The sequence below is a fragment of the Mytilus galloprovincialis genome, chromosome 8 (assembly GCF_965363235.1).
Source record: "Mytilus galloprovincialis chromosome 8, xbMytGall1.hap1.1, whole genome shotgun sequence".
NCBI lineage: Eukaryota > Metazoa > Mollusca > Bivalvia > Mytilida > Mytilidae > Mytilus > Mytilus galloprovincialis.
This window is the reverse complement of record NC_134845.1, coordinates 27,538,829-27,560,919: the sequence shown is the minus strand read 5'-3', so window position 1 is coordinate 27,560,919 and position 22,091 is coordinate 27,538,829. Positions and strand designations below refer to the sequence as shown.

Sequence of the window (22,091 nt, the reverse complement as noted above, 5' to 3'; positions counted from 1 at the left end):
TATCATGATGTTCGAACGTTCAACTCATATAAAGGAACTTTGAAGAAATAAACTTTTGAAAAACAATTGTAAAACGTAATTTTGTCATTGGATTATGGACTTTCCGTTTTGAATTTTCCTCGGAGTTCAGTGTTTTTGGTATTTTACACTTTAGTAACAAAAACTGCAAAGGAGTAAGTTCACGACGGCTCAAAATTGGCTGCAGTGTTTTTTAATCAGGCCAAAAATACTACAAATGTCACATAAAAACAAGGTTGTATAACAATAATACGAAATAACTTTTTTGCTCATCACAATTAAAATGGCGAAGAAATCACCATCAGGTATGCATTATTTGTGTTGTAGTGTCAGCTTTGTTCAAATTTTTAATAATCTTTAACAGTTTTTTTTAACATTATTTGCTTAAACTGCCACCCTTAATGAAGAACGTTTTTGTGTCTAAGGATTTGATATGTCATTATCAACTTTTAGCTGCATAAAATTTGAATCCTAGGTTTGAACTAACAATTTCCTAATTTCTTAGTTTTGGAAAATGCACAAAATGATCGTTTTGAAAAATGCACAAAATGATCGTTTTTAAATATTTTCAAAATGACCTGACTTTAATTTCTATCAAACGAAGAGATATGTTAATCAAACAAAATCATGGCAATTTGGAAATTTTATGATAAAGGCTATATTTTCTAAATCAGAAAATACCTGACTTAGCCAGGAATATGACTGTTGTGTCTTTTCGTTTGATGTGTTTGAGCTTTTGATTTTGCCATTTGATTAGGGACTTTCCGTTTTGAAATTTATTCGGAGTTTTAATTTATTTTTGTGATTTTACTTTATTCTCCTAAAATAAACCTGGTCCTTTGTTCATTATGTCACAAGCTAAAAGGATCCAATAATCATACACTGCATCTTTATTTATGATGTCTATATTATGGTTCAAATAAAAATAAAGTTTGGTAAGCACTAAATGAACGTTTGGGCAAGGTTCTGAATGAGGAGCGGACGGTTGATAATTATAATAGGTAATTATTTTTTTATTTAATTATTATTTCCAATAGCGACTTTACCTTATATCTAATCTGGTCAAAATTCCTTCTATTTTATATATTGTTTCCTTTTTGTCTTTTTTGTTTTATTAAGACCTGTTTTAATTCATTAATGTTTTGCTCATATTTTACATTCAACACGCAGTTTGCAAGAATATAATTAAAATTAGTGTATGAATTGTTACAATGTTTATAAAAAAAGGGACGAAAGATACAAGAGGGACAGTCAAACTCATAAATCGAAAAAAGACTGACAACGCCTGGCTAAAAATGAAAAAGACAAACAGACAAACAATAGATCACATGACACAACATAGAAAAACTAAAGAATAAGCAACACGGACACCACCAAAAACTAGGGTGATCTCAGGTGCTCCGGAAGGGTAAGCAGATCCTGCTCCACATGTGGCACCCGTCGTATTGCATATGTTATAACAAATCCGGTAAATAGTCTAATTCGGTAGGTCACATTCATGAAAGGGAAGAGAATTGTAGTTACGACGTTAGGAATATATCCGATATCATTGGTGAAACGGTTATTCCATAACTCTCATTCCCTGTGTTTCTATTGATAGCTGATAATATAAGACAGAACTTATCATTAACACCAAGAGAAGTAACAGAATCAAATAGAATAAGGTATGAATATAGACCAATAGCTAATCAATTGTAAACAGAAACAAACTAACACTTTTATATAAAAAAAAGATAGATTAAAAGAACAATTACTTTACTTTACCAATAGAAATAAGTCGGTAGAAATAAATTATAATTTATATGCTAATACCTTCATTGGTTCCATAACAGCTCAGAAAGCATGTAACAGAAAATATGTATTGCACATCGCAATGAACGTGTCAAAAGTTATTTATTATATGCTTACTTGTACAATTCCGACCATTGCTGTGAATAATGTAACCATACTTTTCACAAAAACAGTGGTATGATCCCTTGGAGTTAATGCAAATATCCTCACACCCATCAGTGTTTACCTCGCACTCATTTATATCTACAAAACAATACTTATATTAAAGGCAACAGTAGCATACCTTTGTTCATTAGTCATAAACGAAATAAGCGAGAACAAATCCTGGTCACGCACCAAAACTGTGGGCAATATATCACATGTAAGAGGAAAATAACAGAATAACAGAAACAGACATATCGGTAACCAATGAATGCAAAATTGTGAACTTACAGTTATCTCTCTTATGTAAGTTAAACTACTTTGAAAATTAGAATAAGATCTACAAGGAAAATAAAGTTAATTGATCTTAAATAACTCATATAAATATCTTGAGAAATAAATAGATGTCAAGATAAAAGCTATTAAAGTGCCTCCAAATCTTGTTCAGCGCACGGAGTTTGGAGTTGATGCAATTTCCAGAATTTTATCTTGTTTAAATATAGGTTTGTACGTTTGAAATCGATTTTCGAGATTTGAACATCGGAGAACTACTTATGGTTTTATTTGTTTTTGTAATATATATATGCAAGTTCCTGAGGAAAATGTCTTAAGTACTCATACCTCTTTTGTCTACTTTTTTCTCGTTTGAATGGGATATCTAGGTCACAATGACAATACTTTACTGAGTCATGTTTCTTAGGAAAATATGAATGGTTTGACTCAGCTCTCAGGACTGTTACTTTTAAACAATCAATTCTTTTTTTTATCAATGATATTTAAACACCTGTAAACTACTATTGCCTTCATTTATATTGTTTTATAATACCATACCAATGCATGTTCCGTTGTCATCCTGTAGTCCGGGATGGTTACACACACAGTAGAATGACCCTATGGTATTCACACACTCATCTTCACATCCGCCATTATTATCTTTACATTCATTTGTATCTTGGAATCAAAGAAAAAGTCTTAGATAAATAATATCGTATAATAAACAAGCAAAAGTAGAATGTTAAATTTGATGTATGCCTTTTTGTGCTTCTTTGTTACATTTGTTTGTCTTTATAGTGATTAAGATGGTATCACAATGTTGACTGTTGTACCCCTTTTTGACATATTTACCTCTTGTGTCTGTTTGTTTTGTTCATGCATCGTTGTCAATTTAATGGAATTTGATGAGACTATCATACAAGTGAGTGGTTTAGCTAGCATTAAAACCAGGTTCAATCCACCATTTTCTACATAAGAAATTGCCTGTACCATTTCATGAATATGACAGTTGTTATCCATTCGTTTGATGTGATTGAGCTTTTGATTTTGCCATTTGATTAGGGACTTTCCTTTTTTTATTTTCCTCGGAGTTCAATATTTTTGTGATTTTACTTTTTATGTAATGAATAACAGAGAGCATTACTATTCTTTGTTAGAACGACATTTGCGTTAGTGTATAAATACAGGCTAGTTAGCGTAAGGTAATTTGGGAATATAAACAAAAAATGGCAGATTAGTTTTATACTTTGAATTGTTCTTTATAAGGAATATTATAAAACTATTATGAACCAAGGTTTTTATTATATTTACGTGCAATGTAGACTTCCCATATTTCGCAAGAACTATATATAAACGGGAAAAAGCATTATCACATTACTAGCAGGAAAAAATTATGTAAGATTTTTAAATATAAAAAAAAAGAAGAATAAAACTACTTTCAGAAGATTAAATGAATTTTTTTTATCCAAGTACACATAGGTTTTAGTGGAATGAAAATTCAGAATTGATGTCATGCCTTTGTCAAACAGTTTGACACCTTTAAAAGTTTGAATACTTTAACAACTTGTCAATAGCGTTCCAGGAAATTTAGTTTGTCGTTTTTTCATTGTTTAAGACCTCAATATATATAAGTTTGCTTTGTTTTGTTATTGGGCTGGTGTCTCATATATACGTATGTTCAAAGATTTATAATTGCTCATCAGCAGATGTTTGTCAAATTATGTTTATTATAGTTATACTTTAAAAGTTAATCAGTGATATGGCTTTCAAGAAAACAACAGTTGTCATTATGTAAACACTGAGTTATATAAAAAAAAATTAAAAACAATCATTGGCAAGTGGCCCAAATATTGCTCCTTTTGAAATATCTGTCGGTGATATCGTTCTGCGAACACACAATTTGTTTCTGTAATTATCTTTTTTTTCAGACAAGTAAGACACGACGGGTTTTACATGTCGAATAGGATCTGTTAACCCTTCCCGGTCACAGGAGATCACCCCTCATTTTGTGTTCGATTGTTCAGTATTGAGTTTTATATGTTACAGCAATTCAACTGAAAAATCTGTGACCTTAGTTTTAGGACAATTCAATATATATATACATTCTGTATTCTTATTTTCATAGATTAAATAACTATTCACCAGAGGTCAAATGACGAAAATAAAAGCAATTTTAGGTCTCTGTTCGGCCTTTACATTAAAAAAACCCATACCCTATAGTCAATAAATTAAAGTCCTGATATAAAAAAAAAATGTAATACATTACAAACAAGGATACTAAGGGATCAATTTATACAGTACAATTAACAAAAAACGATTATGACAGACATTGAATCAACAAATCTCATAAACATGTTTAACACCACCGCATTTCTGCGCCTGTCCCAAGTCAGGAGCCTCTGGCCTTTGTTAGTCTTGTATTATTCTAATTTTAGTTTCTTGTGTACAATTTGGAAATTAGTATGGCGTCCATTATCACTGAACTAGTATATATTTGTTTAGGGGCCAGCTGAAGGACGCCTCCGGGTGCGGGAATTTCTCGCTACATTGAAGACCTGTTGGTGACCTTCTGTTGTTGTTTTTTCTATGGTCGGGTTGTCTCTTTGACACATTCCCCATTTCCATTCTCAATTTTAACCTCAGAGAAAGTCCTGTTTCAAGTCATGAATATGGTAGTTGTGTTTCTCTTGTTCTGTTGATTTATGGTGTGAGATTTTCTTAGTTTTTATGATATTCTCCTTTTGAATTTATCTTGGACTTTAGTATTGTTGTTATACTCTTTCATAGGATCCATGCGTGTTAAAACCTGATAATGTAGAGTCTGTGTTATGAGTAGATATTTCTTTTTGGAGATCTACTAGTCCAAGAAACAAAAGGAAGGTTGATATTATTTCTTTTCAATCATTCCACGTTTATTTTTTGTAAATGTTTGGCTTTTTATCTTAATTGTAATAAATGCCCGTTTAAACTCAATGACAAGAGATTATGAAATATTTCGTATTAATTAAACAAGAAATATCCATTCTGCGGTTTGGTAACGTGATCTAACATAATTTAACTTCCTCAAATTAATATCAAAGAATTAATAACCTGTTGGTGTATGTCGACTCTATCAATTAGAACCCTTTAAGATTCAATCTAGGTAGTTATTCTTGAATTATTAAAGAAGAGCGTAACATTGCACAAAACAATCACTTCCGTAAACGTCGGCTTACTGATCTTATGTAATATGACAGGGGTCACGAGAGACATAAATACAAAGAATATGTGTCTGTAAAGAAATAATTAGCATTGCAAAATCTTTAATTTGAGAATGTTGCTTACCAATGCGTTGTTTGCTGAGTTTGTGAAACCTATAGCCCATATTACATTCACAATAAAAAGTTACTTACCGATACATTGTTTGCTATTTGTGAAACCTATAGCCCATATTACATTCACAATAAAAAGTTACTTATCAATGCATTGTTTGCTGGGTTTGTGAAACCTATAGGGCAAATATTACATTCACAATAAAAAGTTACTTACCAATACATTGTTTGCTGGGTTTGTGAAACCTATAGCCCATGTTACATTCACAATAAAAAGTAACTTACCAATGCATTGTTTGCTGGGTTTGTGAAACCTATAGCCTATATTACATTCACAATAAAATGAACCAGGAATGTTAACACAGTGACCATTATGACAGATTTTCTTTCCATAGCGTTGACATTCATCTCTATCTGTAATAAAAAAAATATATCAATTATTCGTTTTTTAAATGATTAAAACATACGCTTACTCCCAGTTTTTGGTGGTGTTCGTGTTGCTATGTCTTTAGTTTTCTAATTTTTTTGTGTACAATTGCTTGTCTATTAGTTTTGTTTGCTTTTTTAGCCATGCCGTCGTCAGTTTATTTTCGACTAATGAGTTTGAAGGCCTTTTGGTATTTTTCAACTTTTTTCAAATTACTGTATGGGAACTCTGCAGATTGATACTTTTAAGATAAAGATTATTTAATTACTTCATTTTATATACCTTATTCGTTATACAGATCCTATGCTTCTATGTAGACATACTTGCCTTGCCTTCAAATGTTTGCATTTCGAGATCACTAATGAAACAAAATTCAGAAAAGTGTTTCGGAAGCAAAAATTTATAACTATTTTGTTTTTTTCTTCATTTAATAGCACTAGGTTGATATCATTGTTTATGGACTGTTAAGGGTTTTGTTCCATAGCAGATAGTGAAATGATAATAGTTTCAATGAAAAAGCAGGCCTTATGTCATCTTCTTATTTTGGTAAGGTATTGCATGCGAGAATTTCTTGGAACCAGTAGTATTTTTTATACCAGGTTCCCTGTTCTTAAGTAGCTTATAGCTGATGCTGCAGAAAGAGAAAAAAACCTTTTTGTTAATGAGATATACTACTTGCTGGAACAAATTATCATGTACTCTTTCAAGTTCAAACATGTCCGAATTTTAACTTTTTGAGTAGTTTGCACGAAGGTAAAGCAGAAGAATAATTTACATGTTAGTCTTTTTTAGAAAATTCTTTGTCAAAATATTTTCACTTTCACAAAATAGGTGGTTTTTCTGATCTAAATTTCAAAACATGTGACAGACTTCCGAGTTCAAAAAAGCCAATTTTACTCCGATAACATGTGACAGTGAAGTGCACTTCCCATTCTTAATGAAAAAAGAATGTAAATTCATAGTTATGAGGAAGAATAAACTTATGATGATATAATTTTAAATAGAATACATTGTATTTTTAAATCCAGACTAAAGTATCGTTCCAAAGTTAGAATGACTAACAAAGAAACGCCTGAATTCTCCGGGAAGAGTCCACTTGGAGATAATATGTAATTGATCATATCAGCTGGGTGTCTGTCTATACATCAAGTCTTATTATGTAACAAGGAAAATAGGAACAATGCATTGGGATTTTTATGAAGGAAATCGGTTAATAAATAGTTGAAACAAAGATTTTAAAATTCTATTTTGATTGTGTTCAGTCGCGTGTCTCTTCCTTTATGACAAACAAGTAGGAGGTGTTACATTTATATATAATTTCTCTAAAGTTATTATATAATCAGATATAAACCAGAAGACAAAGAGATTAAAATGTCCTTGAAGATGACCTAAGCAAAATAGCTTTACGCTTAAGATTACACTGCAGTATTCGCGTTCCAGAATTTAGGTACCTAAGTCAATGTATCTGAACAGTGTGATTGGACAAAAAATATAGTATCAACTGAACACACCCTCCCAAACTGAGGGCTGAATCAGGTGTAGAAAAATATGAAATTTGATGAAAATGAATTTTTGAGAATGTTTTTTAAATTGTGTATTCACTGCATGATAAAAGACCTAAAAGCACTAGTGGCCTTAGGTTTTTAAAAATAGCAAAAAAGTAAACGGTCATGATACACATTCAAATTCATTTCTGAATAGTAAAATGAAAGTACTTCAGTTAACTGTAAATGTAGAAATTTTGCAGTGTTAAAAAGTGGTGAAAATTCTAAAAGGGCTATCATTATCGCTTATGGGCCAGGAAATACTACCGTGCCATCGTAAACATTAGACTTTTCTGTTATCGTTACTGATTGATCAACATTTAAATGAGTATTCTGAACATAGCTCTGATAAAGGCATACAGTAGTATTTTTTATATTAGAAATGAAACTTAGAATAAAATTTTAAACTACTAGTTTATTCGTATATATATGTGTGTGTGAGTGTGGTTTAGAATCGTTGTGCAACGTATCTGTTAACGTATCTATTAAGGACATACGATACAGTTACAGGGGAGGTAATAAAACATAAATGTTATTTTCGCGTCGTCAAACTGTGATATATCAGGAAAAGATGAATTTTTCGACTGATTTTTATCATTCAAACTGATTTAATTTGAAAACGAGTGCATGGACCCGATTTTTTAAAACGACATTTTGTTTAATTTTGCAGGGAGATTATGTGGACCAAATTTTATAAAACTGTAAATAGGGCATTTGTTTTTATTTTGATAAATATACAGCAAAAAATTACATTTTTTTTTTCTCAATTCATGACCATTTGATAAATATGAGTTATTTCTGAATACAATATGCATAAATTTTTAGGATACTTATAAAATACAGAAATTACAAATTATTTAACAAAAAACAAAAAAGTTATGTCTTTCTTTCGAAAGGGAAAATACGGCCACAAATCCGAATTTTGAGCAAATATACAAAATTTCGACCTCATTTAACTCAAAAAGTAGCACATGAAGGTATATATTTTATTACATATTTGATTTAATCAGACAAACAATAGCCTGTATGGAAATTTTCATCAAAACTGTATCGTATGCCCATAATTTGTAAGAACACGATAGCGTTATTTGGCGTGAAAAATAGTTAAATAAAAGTTGCAAAAACTAAGCAAATTTAACCCTATAATATTTCAAGAAATACAACGGTCCAGCATCTTGGTGTTACTTTTTTCTTTTAACCTTCCTCGTATTTCAGCCTCAATATTCCTAAAAAATCATTCTTTGATTTTTGTGAAATATTTATAATTATTGATACGGAAGGTAATTTAATAATTATAAGCAAAAAGGAAGAACAGACAAATGATGATGTACGGATATCAATCTATTTTGTGCATTTTTATATTCAAACAGGAATTGTGGGCGACAAAATCAATGCTTATAGTACTTATGGTACTTGTAAGTTACTTTGAAGTCTCCCATTACTTACTCTTAGATTTATTTATATATCATGCTTATTATCATCTTCAAACTTTTATGATTAACGAAAGTTACGCCATTTGAAGTGCCCTTAAATGTAAGTTCTACTTTATTTCTTGAAAAGGTCACAAGAAAAAGATGTGGTATGAGTTCAAATGAGACAACTCTCCATCAAAGAGACACAATATATAAAAGTTAACAATTATAGGTCAAAGTACGGCCTTTAACACAGATCTGACCAAGAACTAATACAAACGCACAATAAAAGAAAAAAGGAGCATTCACTATTACAATATAATAGAAACAACTGTTTAACAATTTAAAGATACTGATGTTAAGTGAAATTAAAATAGTAGATAGTTGAAAACAAATTAATGTGACTTTAGTAAAAAATATATCAATTATACTGAATTCAGAAAATTTGATAGCCATAGCGATCTTTTATTTCTTTAGTGCAATAAAAGAGATGATACATATTACATAAAGCCTAGTTAAATTGTCAGCTTAAATTATAAAATTACAAATTACTTTATAAAATAATGTGTAATTTGGTACATCTTATGAAACGTTTATAGGCATACTTTTAAGAATTGTAAGTCCGATTTGTAAATACAAGAATAGTGTATGTTTTTTTTTAATAAATTGTAACCAATGAATTTTCTACTGTTTTATTTTTCATCCGACCTATCTTAATTCGTCGAATCAAAACAAAATAACAATTTCAGTGAGTAAAAATGTTTTTGCGTCTTGAAGTTAACTAAAATATATTTGTTTCAGACGAAAAGATATCACAAAATCTATCGTCATTCAATACTCCTGGTTTTGATTTTTATAACAGTACTATCTTCGTTTTTCATATGAAATTAAAAAAAAAGGATAAAAAATGTTCACTTTGCATACATGCAGAACATGCGTGTTCGTAATATATATGTGATTAAGGCATCACGAGCACTCATAGAGATTATAGACGGGATGACAAGTTTTGCACCAAAAATGTTCTATAGTTATATTTGATAGTTGTTTTTTTGCAGGTGGGTTCATTCATTTCCTGCATTGGTGAGTAATAGTACTAATAAATGGAAACAAATGATATATTTAAGGATGTAGCTTATTTGTTCAATTAGTTTATACTTATTATCCATTTTAATTGATAATTAGCCTTTTCCTCCCAACCGTGGGAAAATATTTTTTTGTCTTTGATATTTTTTTACATTTGATGTTGACTCCATGGGAAAAAAAATATTGGAAATTTTTTTAACAAGGATAATATTTTGGGGTTACGTGCCGGAAAACAAAAACTTAATGGCGGTGGATTCTACGTCCACTCATTGTATTCAAAAGGTTTTGAAAATAAAATACCAGCTTAAAAAAAGTTAGACGACCAAAAATGAACAGTGAAACATAATACCATACAGACGACGATATTGTACAAAATCAAAACACTTGAAAATAAAATAGAGGCAATAAAGAACCTGAATCTTACTTTGATCTAAGTGAATCTTCAACAATAGCTACTTTACAATATTTTAGACTTTAATATAAAGCATGACTTCATTGTTGATTTTGTATAGCTGATATTTTTCTCCAAAACTCAATGAATAAAAAAACAAAACAACATCCGAAAACACTTACTCCTTTAAAGTAAACTTAAAATTTGGCAATGTATCGTCTCTAACTGATCTCTAACTGATCGTTTCGCTGTTTCCCGTTTCTCTCTATTTCCTATCTTCTATATTTTTTTTTCTCTATCTTTTTTACAAATAACGTGTTGAAGAAATTGCCATTGTAGGGCAATAACTCCTACTACGAGTTAACTGACAATTAACGTTAAGTTTGCCCTTTTTATAAATCTTTTCCTCATTTTTATTTTTCAATTGAGATTATCTGTACCTTTTATAATTTTCAAGATATTGAAAAAAACAGTAAAATCGTCATTTTTAGTAATAACTAATATAAGAAGTCGTTTGACGATTTCAGCTATGCTGACTTATTCATAGATCTTGTTTTGCTGATAATGTTTGCTCAATTTCTTCTAATCCCTAACAGTTTTTCAAGATATGCAAAAACTGCTAAAAGTTGTTATTTAAGAACCAAAACTACAATATGAAGTGGTTTGATGATTTCAGTCTTGCAGAATAATTAGTGCAAGTTGTCCTTACTGCAACTTTTTTCAATTAAGGTTTCTCTCTATCTATTGGTTATAAATCCTTAAAGAAATTGTCTGGTGATCTCGGTTTGTTGACCTTGCTGATCATTTTTACGATGCCAATATTCTCTTTTATTCTATTACAATTATAAAGTAGGATAGCTAGAAGAATTTCACAAGGTAATGTTAAAAAAATTCTATGAATACTTTAAAACAATTTACTAACTACTTGTATGGAAACTTGAGCAATAATGTCCATCAATTTCTATGAATACCAGAGCATTATGTCCATCATCTTTAAGAATCATGTCTAACTACTTTTATGGAAATCTGAGCAAATACGTCCATCAATTTCTTTAAATACCTGAGCAATTGTGTCGATCAGCGGACACACGGTATCCTTTCTGTTTACATCTGCATCTGTATGATGATCTGGTGTTAATACAAACGTCTTCACAACCTCCATTATCTACTTCACACTCATTCAAATCTATAAAAAAATATTAATATGATATTGTCCTGTCTTTGCTGCTAATAGAAAAAAAAAAGAGAAAAAAAAAAGTTCTTGCAATTAATACCTCCAATTAAAATTCAGTGCGGAATTGGGGAATGTGTTCGACCAAAGGCCACCAATAGGTGTTCAACAGAGCGAAAAAAATCCGCACCCCAAGACTGAAAATTATGACAATGAAGTTGAAGAGCAGTAAAATCATAAAGTTAGAAAAATTAAGCCAAATACAACAAAGGCAATCTGTGTCTCGTGTTTCGAATAATTTAACATTTTTAACAGTCAATTTACAAAAAATAAACATATCAATGACATTTCATTTCAACATAAAGTGCTGACTTCTAATGGACTGGTGATAACATCGAGGACAACACATCCACAAGCGGTGACATTTATCCAGTGGTTATAAGAACTCGATAAAGATAAGTCTTATAATTTGATTTTAAAAAAACTTTGAACAACAAAATTATTTTATATCAATGTGTTGTTTGTAATATCTTTCATATTTGTTGGTGTGCTTTTACGTGCTACTTTTGTATTTTTTAGTACATATGACGTAGTTTTGTACTTAAAACATCCCACCATATATGTTATTGTTCTATTATAATGTCTTTATGTTCTATTATTATATTGAAAATACTTTGAAAGACAAAATCATTCTATATTTCTTCCTGTGTGACGTAACATTCAGTTACATCAAACACGCAACTCTCTACTCAGTTGATGTGAACCTCAACGTGCAGTCATTTGGATTGATTTTAAATACATATATAAGTAGCAATGCATGTGGTGATAAATTTTATATTTCCATTTTTATGCTTCTTTTGTTCACTCATCGGTATGAATATAATGGAATTTGACTGTCATACAAGTGAAAGGTTTAGCGCTATAAAATCAGGTTCAATCCACCATTTTCTACATTTGAGAATGCCTGTACCAAGTCAGGAATATGACAGTTGTTGTCCATTCGTTTGATGTGTTTTCTCATCTAATTTTGCCATTTGATCAGGGACTTTTCGTTTTGAATTTTACTCGGAGGTCAGTTTTTTTTTTTTTGTTATTTTACTTTTTGATAAGCTTAGACGCGCATTTCGTCTTTACGAGTTCATTATTCATAACGTTATAAAGAAGCTACAAAAACATTAACGCGTACTGATGTATAAATGATGAGAAAAACACATTAATTCATATTTATCGGTAGACCCTTTGATATGTCTTTGATATATTAAAGTATATATAAATACATAGTCATAAAGCGTTTATCAAAATAATTAAATATATAAGTTCAGTAAGGAAAATCCAACTATTCTAACCCATATATACTTATTTGGTAGTGTGCAGTGTTCCTTGAAACGTAATCGTCCCTTGGAATTTCCAGTTGTTAATCTTATTTTACATCATCTGGTATTCGAGATGTACAGAGGTATTTAAATAAAATGTATTAACAGTGCATAAAAGTGTTTGCAAGAACATGCGTAGCTTATCTTAGATTAGTCACGAAAGGTCGAATAGTAACGGAAATTGAAGGATGTTTTTTTTTCACTAAGAATTTAAATATGGGTTGCATTTTTCTAAACATAGATTTCTGAATAAAGTTTACCACAAAGCACTCATACTTTTTAGGCCTGGTATCTATGATGAGTTTATTTAAATATAATTTATCATTGTTGAAATTGCTGACTGCGCGAGGCCCTTATGCGTGGTCAAGGTCTTTAAACACTCCCTTAAAAGTAGCACTACAATTGAAAATAATTTTCAGCTCATTTATGTATGTCAGTAGAAAAGAAATCATTTAAACCATTAATCTAACTGCAACTGTATAATGAAATAATTCATTTGAATTAAACGATTCCAAAAAGTAGCTCGGAAGATAGATATTGAAATCATTCGACTTATTAAAATATATCTTGATTAACATAAGTTATTATAAGTAGAGGAAATTGAATGTTCACTATGGCTGAAACACACAAAGTGCTTAAATCATATTTATGAACCATGTAACTGTGTTGCACGTGTGCATTTATATAGGGTTTCAAATTAAAAATACTTTGTATACCTAATTAAGTCAAAATCGGTAACTTATTCACGCGCTAAAATAACCCGCTATACCCTATCATGTCGGCACCACTGCGTGCGACTATCAGTCACTACAGTCCTTGTGGTCTAATTGAAATATTCTACAAAATGTTGATGGAGTGAAATAGAAACTTTATAAGCGAAAAATCGATAAGACTTTTTTTCATTTACATCTCCCATCTTTGCATTGTCTTACAGTTTCTCAAGATACAAATTAATACTATAACATCCAAAATGGTTAAAATTTGAGTATCAAACGACATACTGGTGACAAGAAAAAAATCAAAGAACTTAAAACTAAAATAACAATTTCCTTGTAGTTAACTATATGATTGAAGTAGATAAGCTATTTTCAACTAGGAAGGAGTTGCTTTCTATATGAATTCCCGGGCTCTTTCATCGGTTTAACAGAGAATATAACCATGTGGTCGGTATTTCCTTCCACTCATGAATAGAAATTATTTATACATTGGACCTTGTTTTAACAAACACGATTCTAGTACAGAAAATGCTTAAAAATCAATTTATCAGCAGTATTTTACCCCAAAAAATAGATACAATCGATAAATACGACCAAGTCCATTGTATCCTATTGTTTTTGTCACGAACACAGATGGATGTACGTAGTACATCAGGATCTATTTCATCTTTCATGGCACCAGAGTTGATCCACGAACCTTGTTTAAGGAAGGACCACATATCTTTGTATTAAAAAAAACACTCCGACTTCAATTGTGAGAAAATCTCGGAAACAGCGTGACATCATCAAACTTTATATTTGTTTTATGTGTTTTATTGATCGCTTTATGAACTTCTCATTTCCCTTTATATTTTTTTTGTTTGTAATGCAATACTGGCATTTCTTGTAACAGGAACTGCTACCTTTTTTTCCAAGTTGGTGTAGTCTTCAAGAGTAAAAAATACGGAACACCACTGGTACCCTATGGAAAACGCATTACGAATAATTGCGCTCTTGTAACCTAAAACAGGCTTCACAAGGCCATGTGTTTCTGTGAATAGTTAATGAGGCCAATACACTACATCCATTGCATGTTGGATGTGTACTGATTGATTTTTGAGTCTTAGATGCATGATTTTTTTTAATTTTTTTTCAGTGGCTTTGAAGTAACGGTCGGTACATGCAAGTACTCTCAGATATGTACTTGGTGTCTTTTTTGTTGTTGGGATGTATAAATACCCTGCAACGTCCGGTCTGTGGTTTTTTATAAGTCTTTTTGCTTTGTATTGATCTGGTTTGTATAATTTGTTGGACTGTAAAGTCCCTATCCCAGGTTAGGAGATAGTGGTAGTCGTTTATTTCTGTTTATTAAAAAAACAAACAAACAAAAAGTTTCTTATATATGTTTTTCGTTAATTGGTTTTTATAGGTTTTTTTTTTGTGTTGAACCATTGTCCAACGGAGGGTTGGTACCTTCAAACTTGTTTAACCTGCAATACTCTGTATGTGTCTGTACCAAGTAAGGGGTTTGTAACTCAGTGGTTGTCATTTGTTGTTTTATGTCATATTTGTTTTGTATATAAATCAAGCCGATAGTTTCTTTGTTTGAATAGTTTAACATTTGTCATTCGGTTCCATTTAAAGCTTCATGTGGGATATGGGTTTTACGCATTGTTGACGTTGTTAATTTCAAGGCAATAAAGGATAGAGTTGCCTCGTGGTAATCATACCAAATCTTCTTATTTTCATATTCAATCTGGTGCTCAAAAAGGGTATATGTTTTAGATTTGTAATATACTATATAGAATATCCCCTCTTACATCAGTTTAAAGTTTGGCTAATGTTTGTATCGGTTCTATCTCTTAGAACTACAAATAAACAATACACTGACAAGAGATTGGTTGTGTTATATCTTTACTTTAACCTGCAGCTTAAGTTCAATGATATAATCAGGTAAGAGCTTAATTTTCCTAGTAAAAGATGATTTATGTGTAGTCATAGCTAGCTTTTATTTTCTATGTTACAACACCATTTAGAAACAATGTACATACAGCTTACTAAACTATAATCCTGGTACCTTTGATAACTATCTACTAGTATTTATCTAATAATTGGCAGGTTGTTAAGGGCATACGATACAGTTACAGGGGAGGTTATGACGTTGCTAATGTAAATTGTTATTTTCGCGACGTCAAACGGTGACTTATCGGGAAAAGATGCAGTTTTCGGCTGATTTTTATCACTCAAACTGATTTAACTTGAAAATGAGTTCACGAACCCCTCTTTTTTAAAATGACATTTGGTTCAATTACGTCAGAAGATTGTGGTACCAATTTTCATGACAACGTGGATAGTACAATTTTCTTTAAATTTGATTTATATAAGCAAAAAATGACGTTTTTTCCTTCTTTCATGATCATTTGATAAATTTGAGTTATTTGTAAAAATAAATGTACAAATTTATGCAATATTTATATAACACATAAATTACAAATAATTTAACAAAACACGGATCGTGTTTATATTTTAAAACAAAAAGGTTTGCATTTCTATCGAACGAAAAAATACGTCCACAAATCCGTATTTTGAGGAAATATCTGAAATTTGAACCTCAATTTACTCAAAAAGTAGCTCATGAAGGTATATTTTTTTATTACATATTTGATTTTATGAGGTAAAAAATAGCCTAGATGCAAATTGTCATGAAAATTTGAATACAGGATCAAAACTGTATCGTATGCCGTTAAATGAAGCATCTGTCTTGGAATATCGATATTATACTACTTACAAAGAAGTTATTGTATCAGGTTGGTATTAGTGTAGTAAAAGACATCTCTTCGAATGTTTTACAGAAGGCATATGTGTTCCGTTTACCATTACAGATCACCAAAAAATTGTTCGAAGCAACAGTTCAGATTAGATTACCTAGGTCGAATTTTGAGAAATCTTTCGAAATTTCGGTCCGTCAATGGTCTTCAACTTCGGATATTATTTGGCCTTTTTTAATTTTTTTTCATATCATCGTCATTGATGAGTCTTTTGTAGACGAAAAGTGCGTTTTGCGGTTTTTTTTTGCTCCCGGTATCTTTGATGAGTTTATCCTTTTCAACCTGCGATGACAACGGCGAAAACAGGTTAAATTATCGCTCGAATCGTATGTCATGCGTCATCCTTCTCATCCGTCCGAAATACCATGGCGTAGAAAACTTTTTTTTAGCTTTCAGTTAAGGGAATGATTTTATATTTGGTCTGCAGCTTGATAATATTGTGTTGAAGCGTTTAACCAGTTTTTAATCTGCCGAACAGTTACTTCCTGTAAGCCGATAGTTTAAGATTTCACACATTCATACACAGTGACCTGGTATTAGCATAATGTTTAACAATATATCGCTAGATATCATATTATTATTTGTCATGGATATGTAGATCAACGAAGTGCATCAGGAAATATTTCTTATTTTAGGGCACCAGAGGTGATCCACGAACCTCAGTAAGGAAGGGAAACATCTTCATGTGTAAAACAAAGCCCACTCTGACTACAACACAAAGCTCAAAAACTGCATAACATCATCAAACTATTAAGTCAAGTTAGAGCTTTAATTTCAAGTAAAAATTGACATTTGTTTCTTTTTTCTTAATAAACTTTCATTTTGTATGTATCGGAATCAAATGAGCCATTGTAGATGTAGCTTATATATCTTACAGTTGGTACTATGTTCAAGAAATCGTGTTTCTGTAAGCATCCTTAGTTTACCGAAAAAATTCAAAGTTGTGTAAACAGGAAATTTATAAAAATGGCTGATGATACCCTCGGGGACGAAACGTCCACAAGCAGTGGCCTCGACCCAGTGATGTAAATTGTTATCAAAGGTACCAGGATTATAATTTAGTACGCCAGACGCGCGTTTAGTCTACATAAGACTCATCAATGACGCTCATATCAAAATATTTATAAAGCCAAACAAGTATAAAGTTGAAGAGCATTGAGGATCCGAAATTCCAAAATGTTGTGCCAAATACGGCTAAGGTAATCTATGCCTGGGATAAGAAAATCCTTAGTTTTCCGAAAAAATCAAAGTTTTGTAATTATAAAGATATAAGATTGGTATTAATTTAGTTAAAACATATCTTTAAATGTTTAACAGACGGCATTTCTGTATGGTTTACATTTACGGAGATATGTATTACAGATAACTTTATAGATTTGTTTGTAGGAACACTTCTATTCAAGAATTGATGACCTTAGCTTTTTTAAAAAACTTTCTTTTGGAATATTGGTATCGGTTCTGTCTCTTTGAACTTTAAATGCAATAAATCTTCACTTTGACATGCAACTTAAAACCGACGATCTACTCGACTGAGCTTTCGTTTCCTAGTATAGCATTACATTTTCTTTTTTTCTTAGTTAACCTTTATTGTCTATGTATCAGTACCATAAGACCCATTGTATATTTTGATCAACATATACAATGGATCTTATGGTTCTGATACATAGACAATAAAAGTTTAGATTTCCACTAATTAGATTAAGAATCCATATTGAATCTTGGAAAATCCCTGGCATCATTCAATAATGCTATGTTCGCATACTCATATAAATATTTGGCTGTATGAATAGAGCCAATATTTGGCGATATAAGTGTAGGGAGTGAAAATATTTGAAAATCTGTTTTGTGTTAAGCGTTTTGTTCTTTCTAACAAGAAACTAGTGATAATTATACGTATAACTATATAATTGCAAGTTCTCATTTTTTTTTGTAGAATTATCAGTTTTCATGCATTCCGCTTTTGCATGATTTACAAAGTTTAGATAGCAAGTCATTTCCTTTAAAAGCTAGCTAGTTTGCCATATATACTGATAAGATAAACTTGACTAAAGTTCTATTTAAAAACTTTGTGTCATCAAATCAAAATATTTTGTGGATGTATACACATTTTATAAATAAAGGTACAATTGTCCTTGGGAATTTGGAAATTCCAAATGGTCTTTCCGTGTTAGTTGTTTACCTTTACACGGTCTGTTTTCACCTGGCAGGTATCCGGGTATACCTGTACAGTTACACAGATATGATCCTTCTGTATTTATACATTGTCCTGGACAGTTATGTATGCCAGCCAAACATTCATCATCATCTAAAAAAGATAAACAAAAAGAATAATTAAACATAATAACACAATTTATGATAATAATTACTGATGCATTGTGTTTCAAAAAAACGTGACTGCAAAACTTCTTTTCTTAATCTACTTGGTGATAAAAATAAGGAAATTTTCGGATATAAAACATTTAGAGGAACTAAATTGTAATAAAACAGTTTGATTTAAAATAGGTGAAGGCTGTTCCTTTAATTTAAATCATATCAAATTCAAGGTGATCCAGATATTTTATCGTTTAAACTGTTGTCCAAAATGTGTTTGTGTTGAGCTCTCAACTTCCTCAATCTCTTGATATTTATTAGAATGAAATTCAAAACAGTGTGGCTGTGGCCATTGATTGACACATTAAATTCATCCATTGACTGGGACAATTTACGTGAACGTTTGTCTGTAACGACCACTGTTCACGACGCACCTACGATAGACATTTTAACTGTGGGGTCACCAAAGGTTTCTTAACGCCTTTAATTATAAAATAATTCGAAAAATTAATCAGGAATAACTTTTATGTTTTGATTTATATAATTGATATAAATCAAAACATCGTGTTATTTCTGATTAATTTTTCGAATTACTTTATTAAGGTGTTGAGAACCTTTGGTGACCCCATAGTTTAAGTGTCTTTAAAAAGTACATAGTGAGCAGTGGTCGTTACATACAAACGTTCACCTAAATTGTCCCAGTCAATGGATGAATTTAATGTGTCAAACAATTGCCACAGCCACACTGTTTTGAATTTCATTCTAATTTCTTTTTGTCCGTTTTCTATAGTTATAAGATAAAGCGAATACCTCTAATAGAACAAAAAACAGGAAAACAATTTTCAACAAAAACGTTTATGATAATAAAGAGGAACAAGTACAAGAATCCAAAAGCAATAAACAACGGAAAAAGGCAAAATAAAACTACAAAGGTAAATTCAGAAATCCTAAAATGCTCCTTAACATATTATGTTCATTGGTTGATGTAATTGAAGCTTCATGGGTAATTCAACATCTCTTTTTTGACATTGAACACTGATTTTAGCATTATATTTGTTATGGAAAAACTTAAATTATTCATAGAATAAGATTCCAACTACCATATCAAATAAACTCATGATAGATACCAGGTTTAATTTTAATACGCCACACGCGCGTTTTGTCTTCAAACGACTCATCAGTGACGCTAGAAACGGTGTACTCCTGGTTTGCCCACTTTTAATTCTACCAATTATTTATTAGTTCAATTCAATGTTTTATTAAAGTCTCATCTCTCAACAAGTACAATCAATAGAAAAGAAAAAAAACAAAACAAAACAAAAGGTTTAATGAGCATACAATTGTATAGTCTTTTCCGACTTAGGTATATAGTTTGTCAGTGTTTTTCTATATATCAAAAGAAAATCAAAATAAAATATTTTTTAATAGTTTCACCTCTCTACTTGTACGATACAAACATGAATACAATTATCCATATAAAACATTCTTCTTTTGAATTCAAATATCATAGCAGATTTCGGCAGAATAAAAGCTAAACAATTTTCATTGGTAAATAAGAATATATTTTTTTCATTATCAATTAAGTCTAAAAAAAAACACTATTAAAAGAATCTGCTCTAGTAAAAACCTCTGGTCTTGCATGTGAATATAAAGGGCATTTGAGTAATACATGTTTTTCATCTTCAATGAGTTTCTGTTGCATACATGAATCATTAATACAAAATCTACTTTCAAATAAAACACATTCATATCTCCCTGTTTCAATTCTAATTGGCGCCACACCACATCGTAATTCATTAAGTACAAATTCTCTTTTACTGGCAACATACTTTTTATGATATATGAACCAATTTTTAAAATCTATTGCATAAGGAAATAAATAAAGCACTATAGTAAAATACTTTTAAAATATGGGGCACTATATGTACAATGATGAGAAATAAAATCTTTTATATATACATAAAAAGTCACAAAACATTATTTCAGTTAATTATTTATTACATTCTGTAAGTGCCTTGGTCTTCCTCGGTAATTCGATGATCTCTATGATTTCATAGATGTGGGGGTGGGCATGTTTGATTCTCTTCATAAATTTGTTGTGCCATCCTTCCAGGTGGTTTGTGGTGTGGGGTCCTTCTATGTTGTAGTGGTTCCATTTTATTGTTATTTTTTTTTTAAGGAAAATGCTGGTTTGGATGCAGATTACTGTTCAAAATGTGTCATATTTCAAGCTTGAACAGTTGCATTTAAATTCAATTTGTAAAAATTAACTGGATATTTTTTATATTAAATTTCAGAACAGTGAACTTATTAAAATTCAAAAAAAAAAAAAAAATTAGGTAAAAAAATTAAAAAGAAATCTAACTGACATTTATTCTAATCTTTAGTTTTAGTATTTTACATTTCACTTTTTTTCAGAATGTATCAATAATAAAAAAAAAATAATAAACATTTTTTTGTACACATTTTTTCTTATTTCTTCAATTTTCTGTTAGTCAAATTTTTAATACATTTTCCTGCCAAAAAATATATAAAATATAGAATATTTTAGCACATTTTCCTTGATTTAATAGCAGAATATAATATCTTTTTTAAAATTTTACAGGTAAAATAAAAGGTAAAAACTATTGACTATAATTAAGAAATAAACTATAATTGTTATAACAACAATGCCACCTATGTTTACATATGTATTTAATTAAAAGTGGGCAAACCAGGATCACACAATTCTCACCGTTAGAAACAATGAATGAAGTAAAAAAAAAGTCAAATAAAGTACTAAGTGTGAGACCAAATAAGGATCCAAATTACGAATGATTTTGTCAAATACAGATAAGTTTATCCTAAGGTATATATACAAAAAACACTAAAAATTTCGAAAAATCTAAGTTTCATAAACAGTTATTCTATAACTATGACCATATCAATAATAATTCTTGCCAACACAAAAGTGCTGACTACTGGGCTGGTAATACCCTAAGGTTTAATATTTTTGGAGAAAAGAGCTTCGTAAGCCTATGGAAGCAGTCTGGTATTTGTATTGTAAAATGTATACCTATGTTTATATTCAGTGAGTACTATACCAAACAAATATATACAGTATAGTCGATAACCTAATATAAACTAAATATACTCAGCAGTTGTATCAAAAGCACAAGTAAATACTCACAGATAAGAAAACTGATCATTTCAAGTTTAAAAAGATGAATTAACAAAATAATAAATCCAGTTAATATATCACAAGGAGCGACAAAATGAAATAATAAGATTTTCCAACTAAACATCGACATGCAAGATATGCAAAGGTTGAGGTTTCTATGGAC

At 30.5% G+C, this 22,091-nt stretch overlaps 1 protein-coding gene across 1 annotated transcript in view; it reads right to left on the bottom strand.

Moving 5' to 3' along the window:
* LOC143085463 (uncharacterized) overlaps window positions 1–22,091 on the bottom strand; it is a 71,204-nt gene that overhangs the window by 21,303 nt on the left and 27,810 nt on the right. Inside the window, exons 7-11 of the mRNA XM_076261817.1 lie at window positions 18,638–18,763; window positions 11,452–11,577; window positions 5,820–5,948; window positions 2,782–2,901; window positions 1,927–2,052 (exon numbers count right to left, since the gene is read on the bottom strand). Coding sequence (XP_076117932.1) covers window positions 1,927–2,052; window positions 2,782–2,901; window positions 5,820–5,948; window positions 11,452–11,577; window positions 18,638–18,763 — 627 coding nt within the window. The remainder of the gene's footprint in view (window positions 1–1,926; window positions 2,053–2,781; window positions 2,902–5,819; window positions 5,949–11,451; window positions 11,578–18,637; window positions 18,764–22,091) is intronic.